Raw genomic sequence first — 21,632 nt, forward strand, 5'->3', positions numbered from 1 at the left:
GAAATTGTCTTCCACACTTTGTCACTTCAGGTCAAGTGCAAAAGAATCCTTATCAAACCCCAAAATAAGAAATTTGGGTGAACCCAGATATAGTTGAAAATTGATATATAGTTGATGAATGCTTCGTAGTATTTGTAAAATACTAGTTGCTAAATATATATTTTAAATAAATATTCTATTGCTGTTACATACATCTAGTTAAAGTATTTCAAATAGCTTCAAGAAGATGTCTGATAAGTTCCAGGATATAACATAGAATAAGTTTCACTATAGGATATAATATTTACCTGAAGAGGTGCTTCTGTTTCAATTAAAGCTCTCTCCAACCTTTTCTTAATATCTGTAAAAGCATTCGTCTCTCCAATCATCTCATCCAACTCATGAATGAGTTCTGATTTCCAAAATCCTATGTCACTGACTCTTTCTCCTATGTTTTTGGTAGTATCTGATTGGGTATTTCTTGTTTGTTGATCTTTGTCATGAATCATCCGAGATGTATCCACCCTTAGTCTTTCTGCATTATGTCTGGAACTTTCAGACTCTTTGAAATTTGTTAGCCTGGATCTGTACCAATCATCTGGTGTATACCTTGTGAAAAGTGCAGTTCTATTAGAAACAAAGGGAAGCATCCTGTTCTCAGATAGTCCCTCAGATCCTCTGGATAATGGAGCTAAGGTAGGTGAGTAGGAAGCTACTTTATAATATGTGCTTGGTCTCCATGGAAGGCTCAAGCTATGAGTCAAAGAGTAGTGGGGAAATCGGTTCTTATAACTTGATGCCATGGTACTGATGGCTGGCAGAAAATTGGTAGGTGTTGGATCAGGGTGGGCATAAGTTGCTGTTAAGGTAGATCCTAAAAGTTCCATGATGGAAAAACTGGTACTCAAGTCTCTCCTGTATAAACCAAAACAGAAAGAAGGTCACTTAGGTGATGATAATCTCTGATTAGAAACAAATGATTTATCTTTATGTGGTATAGTAATTCCTATCATCATCATCATCATCATAGGGCCTATAAAAAGCCAAACCTGGGTTTTCATCAAATTAAAAACTCCAGGTTCTTAGTTTCCATAGAGTTTATAATAATCACTTGAAATAGAGAGCAGATAAATAGAGATTAAAGCCTAATCTAATCTAACTCTGACCACGTGTTTCTCCACATGGTTGTCTCTCTTAATCATGGTCCTCCACCACCACAATCCACGGGAATTGAGAGAGCCAGTACCCCCTCGCACTCCATTTTTATCCTCTCTCTTGACCCAGACCCATAATCTTTAGTTACAGGTAATGTTCCTAGGTCTCTTCACCTGTGACCTCTGTTTGGATTGTTCACATGATGGACGCAGGCCTGCAGATGGGATTGGTTGGATGAGAAGGAAGTTCACAATGCTGGGAGGGGTTCCCTTTATACACTTCCTGACAGCTATATAATTCCTTCACTTTTATCATTGGTAACCAGGTACAAAAAGTAAATATATCAAATATGGAAATACTATTTACTTTCCAGTATTATTTAAAAAAACACCATTGAATTAAGCATATATTTTCATTTTCTTTAGAGCATAGGTAAATGATTTATTTACAGATTAATAATAATTGGGACTTTTTTCTTAAATATATTGTTCAGTCCTGCATATTAAGAAAATTTCCATCTGTTTATTGAAATATGAAGACTATACACTAGATTTGAACCACTTTTATAATAATACCCTTGAAATGTGGCTAAACCAAGTCATGCTAAATATATGAAACAAAAATACGGCACTACTTTTACCTTTATCCTATTCTACTTCCTTGACTCAATGGCTTCAAATATTTTTTTCCAATTTAATTAAAAAATAATAATTAACTACCCACTATGTGTAAGGCACTATGAGATACACCATGAGATAAAAATACAAAAATTTGCAATAGTACTTGGCCTCAAGAAATCATAGGACAGTCTCTATTTAGACAAGTTTTGAATTGTAGTAAAGGCTAAGAGTCTCTCTAAATTTTATTTCATAAATTTAAAATTAAAGCACTGTCTTTTGATCCAAATATCACAGAATTCCAGATCTGGGAAAGAACTAAGAGCCATCTATTTCATTCTATTTGAAGAAGAAACTCATCTCCAAGGATCAGCTAGTCTTCATTTGAAGCCCTTTGGATGTTTTGGATGTTACAAAGTGTTGTTACAAAATTTGTTGCAAAGTTTCCCCTTACCTACAGAAAAAAATCTGTCTCTATAACTTTTACCCATTTTCCCAAAGTTTGTCTTCTGTGGTCAAGCAGAAATATAGAGGCTTAATTCCTTTTTCACAAAACAGTCCTTCACACTTACAGACTATAATCATGTCACATTTCCCCAAGCCGTCCTTTCTTCTAAATAGCCTCAGTTCTTTCACCCTTGTATGTCATGATCCTTCGGCTTTTTATCATTTTAGTTACGTGCTCTCTAGTTTATTGACATCTTTCCCAAAATGAAGCACTAAGAATTGAATACACTATTCCAAATGAGAATACAGTACTTCAAATGATCTGAGTAGAGCACAGTAACTCTAAACCATGATGCTTGTACTCTGGTCACCCTTCATCCCTACTTCTTCATATTCTGCCTCTGAAATGCCCTACCCTGGTGAGCTTTCACCTTATCTTGCCCAGAATCAATCCTCCATCTCACTTTCTAGTCACCAGCTTTAAAACCATCACATACGCACACAACACACACACCTTTCTAGCTCCCCTTCATGTCCTAAGGCAAGAATTATCTTGCTTGTTTGTATATGTGCCAGGTTTATAGTAATCACTTAAATCGTTCTCTCTGTCTGTCTCTGTCTGTCTCTGTCTCTGTCTCTGTCTCTGTCTCTCTCTGTCTCTCTCTCATATCACCTTCTTAGTTCTGGATACTATGCCACTGTTAAGACAATCAAAAATCATAACTAACTTTTTTGGACTTCTATATAATGTAATCATGTGTTGTTTATGTTAAATCATATATTGTTTATGGTCTAATGAAAACCCTTAGATCTTTTCCAAACTACCATCTAGTCACACCTTTCTATCTTGGCCTTGAAAACATTATCTTTAACCTAAGTATAGCACTTTAAATATAGCCTTATTAAGTTCACTCTAATTAAATTCAGTTTAATATTGATATTTCTGGATCTTGACTCTTATCAATGTATTCCTCCCAGCTTTGTGTCATAGATAAATGACTAAAAGTCATGTTGAGATCTGATATAATCAATGTTCAACTTAATTCTAAATCTAGGAGAAAAAACCCAATCATTATCCAAGAGGAACTGGGAGTCAAATTGGGTCAAGCTGAATATGAGGTAGACTAGAAGGTTCATTTAAGTCTTTTCTAACTCACACTCTGTGAGGATCAAAGGTGAAAATGATAGGACCAAAAAAGATATGATTTGTTTCTATTTGAGCAATCTAGGGTTACTGCTAAGACAAATGTTATCTCAACAGCTTGTAGTTGATGAATCCTAACAGACTGCCTCAAAAAGTGCAAAAAGTGGTGGGTTTTCTCTCCTTCAAGCAGAGGATGAATGACTAAGATGGTGGCTGAGACCCCTTCCAAATCTTAAAATCTCTGATTCTGTGATTCAGCAAAGAGAAAGTTCGCCACAGATGAGAAGAAAGGGGTGGCATAAGATGGCAAAGAAGACAAGTGTAACAAGTCAAAGAGTTAGTATATATATATGTATATATGTATATATACATATATATATTTCAAAATAATCATAGTGTAGTAGTTTGACTGCCTCAAAATTTTAGAATATAGTCTTAAAGAGGACAAAATTATAGAGCTGATAGATTCCCTTACAGTTGAGTTTCAAAACAAAACAACAACAAAAAACCCCCCTTCCAAACTGAAAACAATTCTTAAAAGGGAACTGGGCCAAAATATAGAATGTTTAGTACAATCTTGGCAATTCAAAAATTCAAAAGTTTTGGATCAGTTTCTTACATTTTGCTTCCCTTTGTAAAACATTTAATATTTCAGCACTACTGGTTTACTTGGTGTTCCACAAAATACTACAATTCCCAACACTGTGTATTTGCACTTTTGACCCCTCATATCTAGAATGCCTCCCTCCCTCTTCACCTTTGAATTTGCTTCCCTGGCTTCTTTCAGGGCTCAGCTTAAATCCCATTTATACTCTGTTATACAGGCATAATTATTTGTATCTTTTTTCTCCCATCAGAATGTTAGATCCTATAGAGCTATAACTATGTTTTTGTCTTTTTTTATATCCTCAAGTACCAAACACAGTTCATGATCTAGTAAATATTTAATAATTTACTGCCTGTTGGGATTTTTATTAGACTCTATTTCAAGACAATTGATATTTATATTGACCTATGTGTTCTGAAATGATAACGTTTCAGAAGTGGAAGAGACTTCAGAATCCATCTAGTCCAACTCATATCTGGATAGCCATCCCTTTTACATTATAATCATGAAGTTTTCTAGCCTTTATTTGATGGCTTCCAGTGAAGAAATTTGGCAGCTAGGTGGCACAGTGGATAGAGTACCAGGCCTGGAGGCAGGAAGATTGATCTTCCTGAGTTCAAATCTGGCCTCAGCTATTTTCTAGCTATATGACCCTAGGCAAGTCATTTAACTCTATTTACCTCAATTTCCTCATCTGTAAAATGAGCTGGAGAAGTAAATGTCAAACTACTGCAATATCTTTACCAAGAAAATCCCAAATGAAGTCACTAAGAGTTGGACACAAATGAAAAATGACTAACAGTAAAGAAATATGCATTTCAATATTGGTTAGCTCTACTTAACAGAATTTCTCCCCCCTAGATCTAGCCTATTTGTCTACTTATAATTTCCATCATTTGCTTCTAGGTCTGCCTCCTGGGGTCAAACAGAATAAATCTAATCCCTCAACCATATAAAACCCCTTCAAATACTTGAATATAGCTATCATATCCCACTTGGTCTCTTCTTTCTTAAGGGTAAACATCTTCAGCTGAAGCTTCAACCTTTCTGAGGCATAACCTCCAGAATCTTTACTATTTTGGCTATCTTCCTCTGGATGCTCATCAATCAATGTACAATATCCTTTTTAAAACATGGTACTGAAAATCAGGGTTATGCAAATGGCCCAAAGGATAGAGTGCTAGGCAAGTCACTTTTTTCTGTCTCAGCTTTCTCAAATGTAAAATGAAGATAATGATGGCACCTACCTCTCAGGGCTTTGTGAGGATTAAGTGAGAAATTTGTAGAGTTTTTTGCAAATGTTAAAGCATCACATAAATTCTAGTTATTATTATTACATGGTAATCAAGCTTTTACTTATGTATCTCCAGTGAAAGGCAGATTTACTATTTCACGTTGTTTGCCACGCCACTGCTAGATAGCCTTAACTATTCAAGATCTTTTTTTCATTGGGTCTAAGTCTAACTATTTTCTACCCATTGTTCCTAGATTCCAAACCTCTTTTCTACTTAAACCTCCAATACATCTCACCTCCCTATCGAACTCCACCCTCTCAGCCAAAGAAGGAATCTCTTACTTTACCAAGAAGTATGAGGACATTCAGCATTCTGCCCCTTTTCTCTATTTCAAAACACCTTGATATAATTTCCCTCTCTCCTGACTCTCTTTCCCTTTACTCCACTGTCTAATAATAAGGTGGCCCTTCTTCTTGTCACGGATAATGTACTTACATGTACCCTTGATTCTTTCCATTCCTGGCTCCTTAAAATTGCTCTTTCCACCATCAACCTTTCTCTAATATTTAGTTTCTTCCTTCCCACTAATTCCTTCCCCACTGCCTACAAATATGTTCGAGTCTTTCTCATCCTTAAAAAAGAAATCTTTCCTAGGTCCTCAAGGGATTGCACTGTATCTCCTTTTCCTTTTCAGCTAAAATCCTAGGGGAAAAACTCATTTTTTCTTAATTACAATTCCTTGCAATCTAGCTTCCATCCTCACTCATTTGAAAGTACTTTCTCCAAAGTTACTGCTGACCTATTAAATGCTAAATCTGATAGTCTTTTCTTTTCTCAGTCTTCCATGCTTTTTGACCTCTCACATAGCTCTACTGATCATCCTCTCTTCCTGGATATTCTCTGCTCTCTGGTTTTTCATGACACTACTCTCTCTTCATATTCTCCTACCTGACTGACCTCAGTTACCTTTGTAATTACTCATCTATATCATGATTCCTATCTTAAAGTGTTTTCAAAGGCTCTATTCTGGACCTTCTCTTCTCTCTCTACATGCTCTCTGTGACTGTATCAGCTTCCATAAGTTTAATTATCATCTCTATGCAAACTGACTCTCAGATTTTTGTATACAGCACCTTATCTCTCCTAAGCTCTGACCTCACATTAACAGTTGTCTATTAGACATTTCAAACTGTAAATTATCTTGCTTTTTGTCCTTCATACTTGAAGAGGACCCAAATGATATCATTGGTGATAATCTTTTGACTTGAGGATAATTGGATTCATATGAGACAGAGTTACATAAAGTTGTCAGCTTTACTCTCAATGACTAATATTAAAGTCCAGTGGCAAGACAAAAGTCAAGGCAACAGGTGATGGCTTGGGATGAAGCAAATGATCTTGATTTCTTGACATCTAAACAAGCCCTAACCACTCCATAGCAACTGTTTCCTTCATGGCTATTGATACAAATTTTTCTCATGGGGCAGCTGGGTAGCTCAGTGGATTGAGAGTCAGGCCTAGAAACAGGAGGCCCTAGGTTCAAATCCGGCCTCAGACACTTCCCAACTGTGTGACCCTGGGCAAGTCACTTGACCTTCATTGCCTACTCTTACCACTCTTCCACCAAGGAGCCAATACACAGAAGTTAAGGGTTTGAAAAAAAACAAAAACAAAAACAAAAAACAAAATTGTTCTCATCTGCCTCTTCCATAGGGGAAATCTTCATATGCCTAGGTAGAAATCTCAGCTAACTTATCAATGAGTTTGAGGTCTGTTGTTTACCTCAATATGGTTTGTCCTGTCATGATGCAGTTCATGCTACTTTTTGGATCTGTGGCAGGAAGAAACCAAAGGAAGAAAGCAACCCTGAAAATTATTTGGCAAGCCCTCACACCAGAGGTACTAGTATTCCTTGAATGTCCAATAGGCATTTCAAATTCAATCTTTGTCTTTTGAACTTCATATTTCTTTTCTCATTTGTCTTTTGAACTTCATTATTTCTTTCAAGGTTGTCATCATTCTTTTTACCTCTCAGGTTTATAACACTTATTTTGTTTTGTTTTGTTTTACTTTTCATATTCTCACTTTACAAATCTAATCAGTTGTCAAATCTTACAGTTTCTACTTTCATAGCACCTCTCAAAACTGTCCCCTTTTCACTACTCACACCAAACAGTGTGGAAAGAGCTTTGGCTCTGGATGCTGAGGATCTGGATTCCAATCGTACCTCTGATTACCTTTGTGACCCTGAGAAAGTCATTTTACCTTTCCCCTTCTTCAGTTTCCTCAACTGTAAAAGAGACTAGGTAGCCTCCGAGGTTCCTTTCAACTCTAGATCCATGATCCACTGCTTGGAATTCTAATTGATCTCTATACACTCCAATTCATCTTCCACACAGAATCTAACTTAATTTTCCTTAAGTGCAGGTATAACTTAGGTGCAGTGATCTCTCCCATTCAATAAAATCTAACAACTTCTTATTACTTGTAAGGATAAAAGTATAATTTTCCCTTATAAGTATAAACCCTCAATGACCCTTAAAAATATAAACCATTAAAATAAAAACCCTTTATGACCTGGCCTCAACCTAAACTACCTTTCCAGCATCTATAAATTACTCACCTTTCTGAAATCTATTGTCTAGTCCAGTGATGGGCAAACTTTTTAAAGAGGGGGCCAAAGGAAAGGAAATGTTCATCTGTCAGTCTGTTTCTAAGGCAACTCTTTCGAAGTTTCATTGTATTGTATCCTACTCATTGTATTCGTCAGATTAGGAATAATGTCTCCCAGTGGGATAGAACATTTCAGGGGGCTGCATCTGGCCCATGGGCTATAGTTTGCCCATCTCTGGTCTAGTCTAATTAGTTTTCTTGCTGCATCTACACCTTAAACCTATTTTCTACCACCATATTTTGCATTGGTCATTGTCCATCCCTGTAATGCTCTCCTTCACTTTTACCTCACAGAATCTCGAATTTCCTTTAAGACTCAACTCGAGAATTAGTCTCTATATGAAGACTTCTGATATCTTTTCTCTTCCTCAAGTACTATCTTCCCTCTCTAAATTGCCTTGTATTTATTTTGTATATACTTATGTAACTGGTGCCTTTCCAATTCTTGAATGTTCTTTGTTTAGAGAGTCATAGAACTGAGACTGGAAACCCAACCCTTTTTGTCTCTGAGACAGAGAGGAAGAGCTGGAGATTTATAGCAGGAAGTAATGACATCAGAGAAAAAAGGCAAAAACCCTTGGACCATGTGATCACCTGAAGGAAATGAGATTTCAAATGCAAAGGCTGGTAGAGAAAAGGGAAAGCTGACACAACTCTATCACAACTTATTTCCCGAACAGTTTTGATTGTGAGGGCTACTAAAGGTGAAATAAAGAGAGATGGGATCATTACTATCTCAACTGAGGATGAAAAAAGAGTGTAGTTGAGTTCCTGATATTATTTTTGCAGAATAGCAGAGTAGTTGTTCTGGTTTTCCTATTGACATAATGGTGAAATTACTATTTTCCTGACTTAATTTCGCTCTAGCTTTCTTGCCAAGCTGATATATATTCTATACTACATTTCTTTAAGATATATTCTCTGCATTCCTACTGCCGTATGTTCTCAAAGATCTTGGTTTTTCTATGATACCATTTATTATGTGCATATTTAAGAGAAAAAAAGTGAAATAAGGAAACTCTCTCCCTAATGTGGGAATAAAGGCTTTTGATTGAATTATTGGAGCTATATAAGGCCAGTGTCTACATTATTCCAATAAAAGGATAGGAACTGGACCTATGATTATGACTTCTGGGTCACATAACCAAAAAGTTGGAGGACTAGGCATTTTTCCAAACCTCGTGACCTCTCAAACCTTAAATTTGGCTCTGTAACTGTGGTAAAAGAGTTTTCTTCTCCACAGAGCCAAACTCTTAACATTTTTTTAATTAAAATAAAAGGAAAAGGGGGGCAGCTGGGTAGCTCAGTGGATTGAGAGCCAGACCTAGAGACAGGAGGTCCTAGGTTCAGAACCGGCCTCAGACACTTCCTAGCTGTGTGACCCTGGGCAAGTCACTTGACCCCCATTGCCTACCCTTACCAATCTTCCACCTATAAGTCAATACACAGAAGTTAAGGGTTTAAAATTAAAAAAAAAAATAAAAGGAAAAGGCTAGAAAATGAGCAAACAACAACAACAACAAAAGAAACAAGACCAAAATGAACTTAGAAGAATACAACAAAATACAAAAAAATTAATACGGCTGCATCCAAAGTCTCCAAGAAAAATATGAACTGGTCTCAAAGACAAAAAGAATTAATGGAAGAGCTCAAAAAAGGTTTTAAAAATCAAAGAAGAGAGGTAGAAGAAAAATTGGGGAAATGAGAATGATACAGGAAAATCATGAAAAAAGAATCATCAGTTTAGTAAAGGAGGCACAAAGAAATACTGAAGAAATGAACAAACAGAATAAAGCAATCGATAAAAGAGGCACAAAAATCCCTGAATTTTTTAAAAAGTAGGACTGGTCAAATGGTAAAGGAGGTACAAAAGGATACTTAAGGAAATCATGTCTTAAAACTCCCAAGTCAAGGAGAAAATATGGCAAGCAGTCAAAAAGAAACAATTAAAATACTGTAGAGCCACAGTTAGTACAACATGAGATTTAGCACCTTCTGCATTAAAAGGATCAGTGCATCTGAATATATTTGAGAGAGCAAAGAAGCTAGGACTTCAGTCAAGAATCACTTGCTCAGCAAAAATGAGCAAAATCCTTCAGAGGAAATATGGATATTCAATAAAATAGAGGATGACTTTCAAACATTCCTGATGAAAAGACTGAATGGAAAATCTGACTCTCAAATACAAGACTCAAGAGAAGCATAAAAAGTTAAACAGGAAAGAGAAATCAAAAGATATTCAAAAGTTAAATTGGAGGATAATGCTTTTTGTAACTCCTATGAACTTTATCATTATTAGGGGAGTTAGAAGTGGTATACATAGAGCGGCAAGAGTGTGGGTTGAATATTATGGGATGATCTCTAAAAAAATAAAATTAAGGCTGGGGGAAAGGGAATGCATTGGGAGAAGGGGTAAGGGAAAAATAGAATGGAGTAAATAATCTTACATAAAAGAGGCATGAAAGAGCTTTTAACAGAGGAAGAGAAGATGAAGGAGAAGGGGAGAGGAGCACTTGAAACTTACTCTCATCAAAATCAGCTCAATGATGGAAGCACATACACAATTGACTGGGTGAAGAAACCTATCTTACCTTACACATAAGAGGGAAAGGAGAGAGGTATAGCTAATAGAAAAGAAGGCAAATTGGGGGATATAGTGGTTGGAAATTAAACAGGGTGAAAAAAGATGGTGAGTAAGGATACAAAGTGATAAGGATACAAATTTTTTTTACAATTCTAATAAAGGCCTTATTTTTCAGATACATAGAGAAATGAAATGCATGTGTAAGAATAGAAGTCATTCAACAAATGAAAAATGGTCAAATAGGCAATTTTCACAAGAAATAATTAAAGCTCTCTATAGTCATGCAAAAAAAGCTGTAAATCACTATTGATAAGAGAAATGCAAATTAAAACTCTGAGGTGCCACCTACATCTATCAGATTGGATATTATGACAGAAAAGGAAAATGATAAAACTTGGAGGGGATGTGGGAAAATTGAGACAGTAATGAGCTATTGGAGAAGTTGTGAACAGATTCATCCATTCTGGAGAACAATGTGGATCAATATAGCTCTAAAATAGTTCATACTCTTTGACCCAACATTACTAGATCTATATCCCAAAAGAGATTAAAAACAAAAAAGAAAAGGACCTATTGGTACAGAAATATTTATAGCAGCTCTTTTTGTGATGGCAAAGAATTGGAAAGTGAGATTCGGGAATGGCTGAATACGCTATAATATATAATTATAATGGAATACTATTGTACTATAAAACATGCTTGTGCAAGAGGAGTTCAGAAAAACCTGGAAAGGCTTACATAAATTGAATCAGAATGAAATAATCAAAGCCAGGAGAACACTGTACACAGTGATAGTAATACTGTACAACGAACAATTGTTAATAACTTAGTTTTTCTCGGCAATACAATGATCCAAGAGAATCTCAAAGAACTCATGATAAAAAAAATGCCATCTCCTTTCAGAGAAATAAATAATGGAATCTGAATCTAGATCAAAGCAAACTTTTTTTACTTTCTTAATTTTCTTTCAAGTTTTCTTCCACAAAAGGACCAACAAGGGAAAATGTTTTACATGATTACACACATGTGAAATCTATATCAGATTGCTTAAAATCTTCAGTCAGGAGCTGGGGAGGGAGAGAATTTGAGATTCAAAATTCTTTTTTTAAATATTAGAAAAGATTTTTTACATGTATTTGGGGGGATGGGGATGAAATTAAATTTGTTTTTAAAGTGACTTGGAGTAGACACTATGAAATATGAATGATCCAAAAAAGGAGGAGACTGTGATGGCTTTGAGGATTTGCCCCCAGGGAAACTGCCATCAAAGGTGAAGCAGTAAAAAAAATAACAAGTATTTCATACCTTATACCAGTGGCTCCCAAACTTTTTTGGCCTAATGCCACCTTTCCAGAAAAAATATTACTTAGCCCCCTGGAAATTAATTTTTTTAAATTTTAATAGCAATTAATAGGAAAGATAAATGCACCTGTGGCCATCACTGCCCTTCTCCATCACTGCAGCACCCACCAAGGGGCGGTAGCGCCCACTTTGGGAATCACTGCCCTATACCAAGATAATTCAAAATGGGTATAAGATCTAGATATAAAGAGTGACAATATGAGTAAATTAGGGGAACATAGAATTTAGTTTACCTGGCAGATCTATGGAGAAGGGAAGAATTTGCAATCAAACAAGAATTAGAGAACATTAGAAGATGTAAAATAAATAATTTTGATTATATTAAATTAAAAAGATTTTGTACAACAAAACCAATGTAACCAAAATTAGAAGGGAAAATAACAAATTGGGGGAATAATTTTATAATACATTTCTCTGATGAAGGTCTAATTTCTCAAATTTAGGGAGCTAAGTCAAATTTATAAAAATACAAACTATTCCCCAACTGACAAATTGTCAAAAAATTTGAAAGAAAGCAATTTTCAGACAAAGAAATCAAAGCTATCAAAAATCACATAAAATGTTCTAAATCACTCTTAATTAGAGAATGCAAATTAAAACAACTCTGAAGCATGATCTCACACCTATTAGATTGGCTAATATGACAGTAAAGGAAAGCAGTAAATGTTGGAGGGAATGCAGCAAAATTGCAACAGTAAAGCATTATTGGTGGAGTTGTGAACAGATTCAACCATTCTAAGAGGGCAATTTTGAAATATGCCCAAAGGACTATATAACTTCAATCCTGTTAATACCACTATTAGATCTGTATATCAGGAAGATCATAAAAAGGGGAAAGGACCTACTGGTACAAAAACATTTATAACATTTATTTTTGTGGTGTCAAAAAACTGGGAATTATGGAGATGTCCATCAGTTGGTGAATGGACTGAACAAATTGTGGTCAAAGAATATGAACAAACAGTTCTCAGAGGCTATGAGTCATATGAAAAAATGCTTCAAATCAATATTGATTAGAAAAATGCAAATTAAAATAGTAGTGAGACACCACTTCATACCTATCATATTGGATAATTCGATCAAAAAAGGAAAATGATAAATGTTGGAGAAGATATAATACACCATTGAAGGAACTATGAACTGATACAACCATTCTGGAAAACAATATGGAACCAAGCTCAAAGGGTACAACATTATACATACACATTGAACAGCAATACTGAGTTTGTATTCCAAAGAGATAAGGGAAAAGGACCTACCTGTACCAAAATATTTTTAGCAGCTCTTTTTGTAGTGGCAAAGAGTTGGAAACCGAGGGGCTGTCCATCACTTGAAGAATGGATAAATGATTTGTGGTATGTGATTGTAATAGAATACTATTGAGCCATAAGAAGGAACAAATAGTATGAATTAAGAAAAACCTAGAAAGACTTACATGAACTGATGTAAAGTGAGCAAAACCAGGAGACCAATGCATATAGTAACAATTATAAAATGATCAACTGACCATTATACAGCAAATCAAGTTTCTAAGATAATCCCAAATGATTAATGATGAAAATGCTATCCATGGCCAAAGAAGAAACTATTGAAACCAGAGTGCAGATCAAAGCATGCCATTTTATTTCCTTCATGAGATTTTTAATGCACATATGATATGCATCTTCTATCATGACATGAGCAATATGGAAATATCTATTGCATGAAAGTATAGGTATAACCTAGTGTCAGGCTGTTTATAGCCTCAGGGAGTGGCAATGAAGGTAAGGAGATAGAAAATATTCTAAAATGTCAGAAAATAACTGTCAAAAATTGTTTCTATTTGTAACTGAAAAAATAAATAAATAATTTTTTTAAAAGGACTGGTGGAGTTTGAATCCAGAGCAAAGCATATTATATTTCATTTTTTTGTTCAAGTTTTCTTCCTGTGGTGAAAATTATTGATCAGAAAAAATGCCAAGAAAAGAAACAAAAGTCTCCAAGCCAAAAAGAAATAGGTTTATTGAGAAAGGGCTGGTCTCACAAAAAAGCCAGACTCCAGACAACACCAAAGACTCGAGCATTGTGAAACGGCTTCCTTTTATTCCTGAGAGTTTTACCACTTCTTAGCTCAGGAGCTAGTGTGTTTCTTGTGCCCTGAGTAACAAGGGTTCCTAAGTGTCAGCAAAAAATAAAGGAAAAGGAGAAGTGAAGTACAGGATACATAAGTATGCAGGCGTGCTTGATGCTCAGAGGACAAGAAACACCAACTGTGCTGGATATTATTGGAAGAGAATTTCTCTCTCCATTATGTTGCTTCATTTAACATTATCTCTCAGTGACCTGGATAAAGTAAACTCAGGTAAAGATAAACCCTCAGAGAAAGGAAGTTAAGGAACCAAGAAACCAAAGAGACAGGAAACTGATTCCACAGGCACTGCCCCTTGGACAGCCCAGGCAAATTAAGAAACTATGCTTGGTTCCTTAGATGTGACATGTGAGAGCTAATGGGTGGAGAAAATAGCTTATAAGGGGAGATCCAAGAGCCTGTGGAGGTCTTCTGACTGGATTGTGGAAAGCTAAGGAACCCTTGTCTTAGGTTAGCTTCAGTCCAACATGGCAACCAATAGATTAGTAAGCTAAGTAACGCTCTACCTCCCTTCTATTTCCCCCTCTATTTACTACTAATACTTTGATTTAATAAAGTTATAAAGCTACTAATAGCCTCATAATTTTAATTATTACAATGTTCAAGAAACACCAAAGGTGTTTGAGCAGCCTGAACAGCAAGTTCCTAAGTTCAAGGCCACACTTACTGGATAAAATACTAATATAATCATAAATCACAATTTTGATTAAATCAAGACTAATGCTAGTAATAAAAGTAATATTGAAAGAAGTGGGTAGGGGATTTCTTAATCACATTCTACAAAAGGATTAATATGGAAAAATGTTTTACATGATTGCACATGTAAAATTTATATCATATTGGTTATTGTAAGAAAAGAGGAGAAAAGGAAGGAGAGAGAGAATCCAGGACTCACAATTTTTCTTAATGTTCAATTTTTTTCACATGTAATTGGGAAAAATTAAATATTATCAAATTTTAAGATATATCAAAATCCAAGAGGTACTACTAGAAGGAGAAAGTATATTCCAAACAGCTATAAAATGTATGAATTATCTGGAGATCAACTTAACAAAGTATACAAAATACTTGTGTAGATTTAATTACAAAGCATTCCTCAAAGAAGTTTAAAAAAATCAAATAATTGATGATATTTAGTGTTCATGGTTGAGCTGTGGCAATATATTAAAAATGACATTTGGACTCCAGGACCATTCCCAGGGGAGGCAATTCTTTCTACCAATGAGCAATCTTTTTTGCAACTTATAGTTTTATTTGTTGTGATTTACTGGGAAGGTGACACAAGCAATAGTATCAAAGCAGGGCTTGAAACTAGCTAGGTCTTCTTAATTTGGAGACCACCATATCTATCCAACATGCCACAGTACACCACATTCATGTAACATTCTAACTCATATTTAAAGATAACTACCATATTTGAGAGTTAGGAAAAGTAGGCTCTAATTCCAGCTTTGTGATGTAAAAAAGTAACTTATTCCTATATATCAGTTATACCATGAACAATGGGGTGAGATGAATAACTTCTAAAGGCCTGGCCTCAGACACTTAGTAGTTGAGTGACTCATAGGAGATCATTTAACCACTGCCTGCTTCAGTTTCCTCAACTGTAAAATGAGGATAATAGTAACAACTTCCCCTTCCTGGGTGGTCGTGAGAATCAAATGAGCTCATATTTGTAAAGCACTTAACACAGTGCCTGGCAGGTAGGTGTTTAAATAAATATTAGTTTCTTTACTTATAGCTCTTCAGATACTAGTTTTCAAAGCTAATCTATTACTTGCATTCTAAATTAAATTGAAGAATTTTTTTATGGAAATGAAGATTTGGGTATTGGCAAAAACTCTTCAGAAAATTTGCTTACTTAAAAAAACTACATTAATTACAGCTAAACCACTGATCTAAAAAGCTCTAAAAACTTAAAGATAAGATAGAGATAGACTTGAGCTATTTTGCTAAAATAAATGTGGAAGTTTAGGACTGTCACCTTAAAAAAAGTTTTTTACCTGAATTATTTGGAAAGGTTATTTCAATATCTTAATTTTCATATAATACTATAGCCCTTTCACTTTGCTGTAATTGAGGGGGAAATGCACAAAGGGAATTTTATTTGAAAGATCAAAACATGTAGCTGACATTTTGCCAAAAATTATGAAAGTAATTACATATGTATTTTCTTACCGATAAGGCAGCTGATGGGAAATGTAGTTTTTTTCCCAGGTGGAAGAACTAAAGATCACAGAAGGTAGAAACCTGGAACCCCAGCTCAGATCTCCTTTGCAAGGGAAGGATGCTGCTAACCTGAATTGAAAATAATCAGGAATAGTTTGGAAGCTGGTTTGGCTCTGGACACTTTAAAGGGTGCTCTGTTTGGACAGAATTTGCTTCCCCAATGTGAATTGATTATTCTTTCTTCATTTCTTCCCTATTTCTTTGACTCACCATTGTCTGGCAAACTGGCATTGTGTATCCTAAAGAGTTTCCTCTTCTCTTTACATTTTGCTTATTTGCGGCCTATACTTTTTTAATGGGTCTCTCCCTAAGATAAATAAAAGCTAATTTTTATTACTTTCTGAGCAAGAGTTGCTATAAATGAATGGAATAGTGTAGAGAAAGTCAAGGAGACTAGGGGTGTGAGAAAATGTAATTGGGGAATAATTAACAAAATAAAAATACAGTAGAGCCCTGATGATATTATGCAATTTTCTAAATGATTAAGTGGCAACTATGATCCTCAAGTACAGTTTAGTGTTTGACAATAGTGCCTTAGGTTAATAGCACTATAGCTCTGAGATACCACCTCAAAAGAAAATTTTAAGATGCATATAACATTTTGGTCACTTCAGTAATTATCAAGAATGTTATCATATGCAATTTAGTTATTATCCTCCACACTTTGTAGTTTTCTGTAGAAAACTTAATACGAGTTGGTAGTTTTTCCTCTTGAAAGTCCTTAGGAACTGGTCACATGAGGTAACTATCTTTCCTTTCTCTATAGTAAAAAATTAACATTTAACCTTTCCCTCTCTTAATTTCTCTTCTACTATTCCTCTGTAGAAAACACACATTCATAATAACAATAAATGTAGTCTTATCTTTATCTGGACACCAAAAAATGGTCTAAAAATACTATAGCAAATAAGCTTGCAAAAGGAACAGCTACTGGGGGGTGAGAGTGAGGGGCAGAGAGGAAAAATCAACTCTCTTCCTACCCTTATATTTTTCCTTCCAGTTGGGAGAACTAAACTTCCCCGCAAACTCAACTGACAATATGGGACAACATCAGGAAGAGGAAGACTACAGGACACATAGACCCATCTCTATTCCATCACAGCCAATAGAGGGAAAGAAAAATAATGCTGTAGCTATTTTTTAAAAACATGAGTGTTGGAAGCAAAAGATATTATTCTTTGATTTTCCCTCCTTGTTTATTACAAAAGTAAATAATAATTGGAAAGCCTTTGATTAAAGTATGTTCTTTACAAATACAAATTTTAAGTTATAAGGAAAAGCTAGATAATAGAAAAAACACTGGCTTTAGAGTTAGGGGCCTGGATTCTTGGACCCTACATACTTATCTGACCATAGGCACCTCATTTCCCCCTCAATGTCATCATCAATAAAATGACTTGCATTAAATAATTCTGCAAGGATCCTTCCAATTCTAAATTCTTTAATTTGCTACACGACTCTCCCTTCTTGTTCCCAGATTTCATGGAATTTTCAAATTCAATCCTTTTTCAGGTGTAGAAAGATTTTTAAGAAAGACATTTTTGGATGACAAAGGAAAGGGAAGATTTTTGGTTTTTTCCCCCTTGGGTGGGGGAGGAAAGAAGGAAGGAGGAATCATAGGTTAACAGGAGATTTAGAGTTAGATAATTTTACAGATGAAGAAACCGAAGCCAATGGATGAGGTAACACCCAAGATTACATTGGCAATTGAAGATTTGGTATCTATGTCCCAGTCTTAAGAGATGGCATGGATAGAGCATTGAACTTGAAGAATTAGATTTAAACTCCCTTCTGACCTTATTAGTTATGTTGCCTGGGCAAGCCACTGAATTTCTTTATGCCTCAGTTTCTTCATTTGTAAAACGAAAAGAATGGAATAGGTAACCTTCAATGTTCCTTTTACTTGCAAAATCTAAGCTCTATGACTCCAAATCTAGGCATCTCTCCAAATTCAGACATCTTTCCATTAAAATTGCTTTTGATGTTTTTCACATATAACCAGGGGTTTTGTCCAAGACAGGTCTGTGGGAGAAAAGAAGATATTGCTCTTGTCCTTGGATTTGGGAGGGGAAAAGTTGTTCTACTGGATCTCCCTTGCCCGGCGAAAATGGAATTTCTGACACTCATAGGGACCTGTGGAGAATCTGAAGCGAGCTGGTGTCATTTGGGATCACTCACCTATCAGCAGTTTCACCTCTGAGGTGTGACCAAGAAAAGGAAAGAATCCTGTCAAACCACCTCTACACCTAGACTGTAACTCCCTACTTAGGGCTTTGACCCACCTTTCCCGTGTTTCCTCCTTTGTGACTGACCCCTGCTCTTTGAGGCTTTCAACTGTCTCCCACGCGCAGAAATTACGTGAAGCAGATTGGTCGAATGAGAAAGAGGGGAGGGGTGGGGCTAAAACTTGACTAGGACAGTTGCCATGGTAGCAACAACCTCCTCTTCCCCGCCTCCCCTCGCCACCTTAAGAGACTCATCTAGATCAATTGAGGGTGTAAAGGAGGGGCAGAGTTTAGTGGTTTTCTCTGGGCAATATCACAGCAATATAATCTCTTCTAGGAACTGGTAGATGAGCCAGTTGGGTTTTTGTTTCTATTGTCACAATATTTCTTGCTCGAGTCCTTTTCCTAGTTCAAGTCCTCTCATTTGAATTATAATATACCGTCCCTACTCCAACTCCCTTCTTTTCCCTTATTGTCTCCTCTATCTACCACAAACTCTACTTAGCACTAAGGATACAAATAAGAACAAGAAAAACTGTCACTGACCCCAAGGAATTTATTAATCTAATGGAGGAAGACAAAAGCTAGTTGAAAATGGCAGGGGACTTGAAGGTGGAGTAAAGGTGGCAGAATAAAGGCAGGGACTCAATCAACTGAGATCTCTCATATTCCCCTCCACACAACATTAAAATAGTGCCTTAAAATGAATTCTGAAGTGGCAAAACCAACAACAAAAAGAGGTGAAACAATTTTCCTGCCTAAGACAACTTAGAAAGTCAATAGGAAAGGTTTATCTCACTAGGTGAGAGTAGGATTTAGTTCAGCACAGGCCCCATCATTGCAGGTCTTGCCTGGCAAACCAGATGCAGGTCTTGAGGACAAATGAATGAGTAGCTTCAGTGACTTTTAGAGCTCTCAAGCCATAGATGGTAAGAGAGTGGGGCAACTGGTCAGAAAGAGGTCTCTTGGCTGGCACTGGGAGCTGACCCTATAACATTGCTTATATGTAGTTCCCCATTGCCATCTCAGGGCAAGGAGGAGCACTAGCAGAGTGGAACCTGGTTACAGTTCCAGAGCAGACAAAGAATATTTGTGGTCACTCATAAAACAGAGCACAGGCCAGGAGAATAGTGACCATATCTCTCCTTCGATCATACCACTTTAAAAGAACTGAAAACTGAAATCCTAAGAACTAATTCTGAAAAGACCAGCATGAAAACCTGAAAATTAGTATAGTGCCCCCATTACTTAATTTTAAAAAGGAAAGAAGATAACCAAATTACCATTATCAAAAATGGAAAGGGTAAATTCAGCACCAGTGGGAAAAAATTAAAGAAATTATTAGGAACTTTTTTGCTCAGTTATATGCCAATAAATCTATCCATCTAAGTGAAACAGATGAATATCTCCAAAAATATAAATTCTTCAGATTAACAGAAGAGGAAAAAGAACACAACCCCATTTTAGAACAAGAATTTGAACAAATCATATATAAACTCCCTAAGGAAAAAAAAAACCAGTACTAGATTCATCACAAGTGAATTTTACCAAACATTGAAAGAATGCTTATTATTTATTTATTATTTTAAAAATAAATAAAATATTTAGAAAAGCAACTAAAGGAGTCCTACCAAATTCTTCCTATGACAAAAATATGCTGCTGATACCTAAACCAGGAAGAAGAAAACTATAGAGCATTTTCCCGAGTGAACATTGATGCAAAAATTTTAAATAAAATACTAGCAGGAAGATCACAGCAATATATCACCAAGATTAGACCTAATCTATGTCCACTATGACCAGGTAGAATTTGTTCCACACTTGACTATCAACATAATTGATGGTATCAATAACAAAAATCATATGACTATCTCATTAAGCACAGAGAAAGCTTTTGACAAAATACAATACCCATTCCTACTAAAAACACTGGAAAATCCTCATTCCTGCTAGTGCTCTTCCTTGCCCTGAGAGGGCAAAGAATGATGCTTTCCTTAAAATGATAAATAGTATCTATCTAAACCCATCAGCAAGCATTATCTGTAATAGGGATAAGCTAAAAACCCTCCCAATAAGATCAGGGGTTGGGGGCAGCTGGGTAGCTCAGTGGATTGAGAACCAGGCCTAGAGACAGGAGGTCCTAGGTTCAAATCTGACCTCAGACACTTCCCAGCTGTGTGACCCTGGGCAAGTCACTTGACCCCCATTGCCTAGCCTTACCAGTCTTCTGCTTTGGAGCTAATACACAGTATTGACTCCAAGACTGAAGGTAAGGGTTTAAAAAAACAAAACAAAACAGCAACAACAACAACCAAAAAAGAGATCAGGGTTGAAGCTAGGTTGTCCATTATCACCATTATTATTCATTGTAGTACTAGAAATGTTGGTTTTAGTATTAAGAGAAGAAAAATGTTTAAGGAATTAAAATAGGAAATGAGGAAATAAAACTATTGTATACCTACAGAAATCTAGAGAATCAACTAAAAAACAAGTTGAAATAATGTACAACTTTAGTGAAGCTGCAGGATAGAATTAACCCACATAAATAATTTCTAAATATTCCAACACAGTCCAGCAACAAGATATAGAAAGAAAAATTCCATTTAAAATAACTGTAGGCCATATAAAATACTTGGAAGTATACCTGTCAAGACAAAGTGAGGAACTATATGAACAGAATTACAAAACATTTTTCACACAAATTAAGTCAGTTCTAAACAACTGGAAAAATAGTGGAGCCAATATAACAAAAATTATAATTCTACCTACATTAATTTACTTATTCAGTGCCATGCCAATCAAATTCCAAAAAAATTATTTTGAAGAGATTGAAAAAGTAATAAAAATCATCTGGAAGAACAAAAGGTTAGGAAGATCTAGGGATTCAATGAAAAAAAGAGTGAAAGTGACTTAGCCATACCAGATCTCAAACTGTGTTACAAAGTGACAATCATCAAAATAATCTGGTCCAGCTGATTAACAAAATAAATTAGGTGCACAATACACAGTAATATGTGACCAAAGTAATCTAATGTTTGGTAAAACCAAAGATACAATATTTTAGGGGCAAGAACTAACTATTTGACAAAAACTTTTTAATTTTTCTGGGTTTTTTGGGGAGGTCTGTATTTTCTTTTACAACATGACTAATATAGAAATATATTTGGTATGAATGCACAGGTAAAACTTATCAAATTCCTTGCCTTTTCAATGAGGGGGGAGAGAAGGGAGGAAAGGAGAGAATTTG

At 35.6% G+C, this 21,632-nt stretch overlaps 1 protein-coding gene across 1 annotated transcript in view; it reads right to left on the reverse strand.

Moving 5' to 3' along the window:
- Nucleotides 1–866, reverse strand: part of TEKT3 (tektin 3) — a 64,187-nt gene extending 63,321 nt beyond the window's left edge. The window contains exon 1 of the mRNA XM_044675990.1: nucleotides 288–866. Within this exon, the coding sequence (XP_044531925.1) occupies nucleotides 288–866 (579 nt within the window). The remainder of the gene's footprint in view (nucleotides 1–287) is intronic.
- Nucleotides 867–21,632: the final 20,766 nt, after the last annotated feature.

This window comes from Gracilinanus agilis, chromosome 4 (genome assembly GCF_016433145.1).
Source record: "Gracilinanus agilis isolate LMUSP501 chromosome 4, AgileGrace, whole genome shotgun sequence".
Taxonomy (NCBI): Eukaryota; Metazoa; Chordata; class Mammalia; order Didelphimorphia; family Didelphidae; genus Gracilinanus; species Gracilinanus agilis.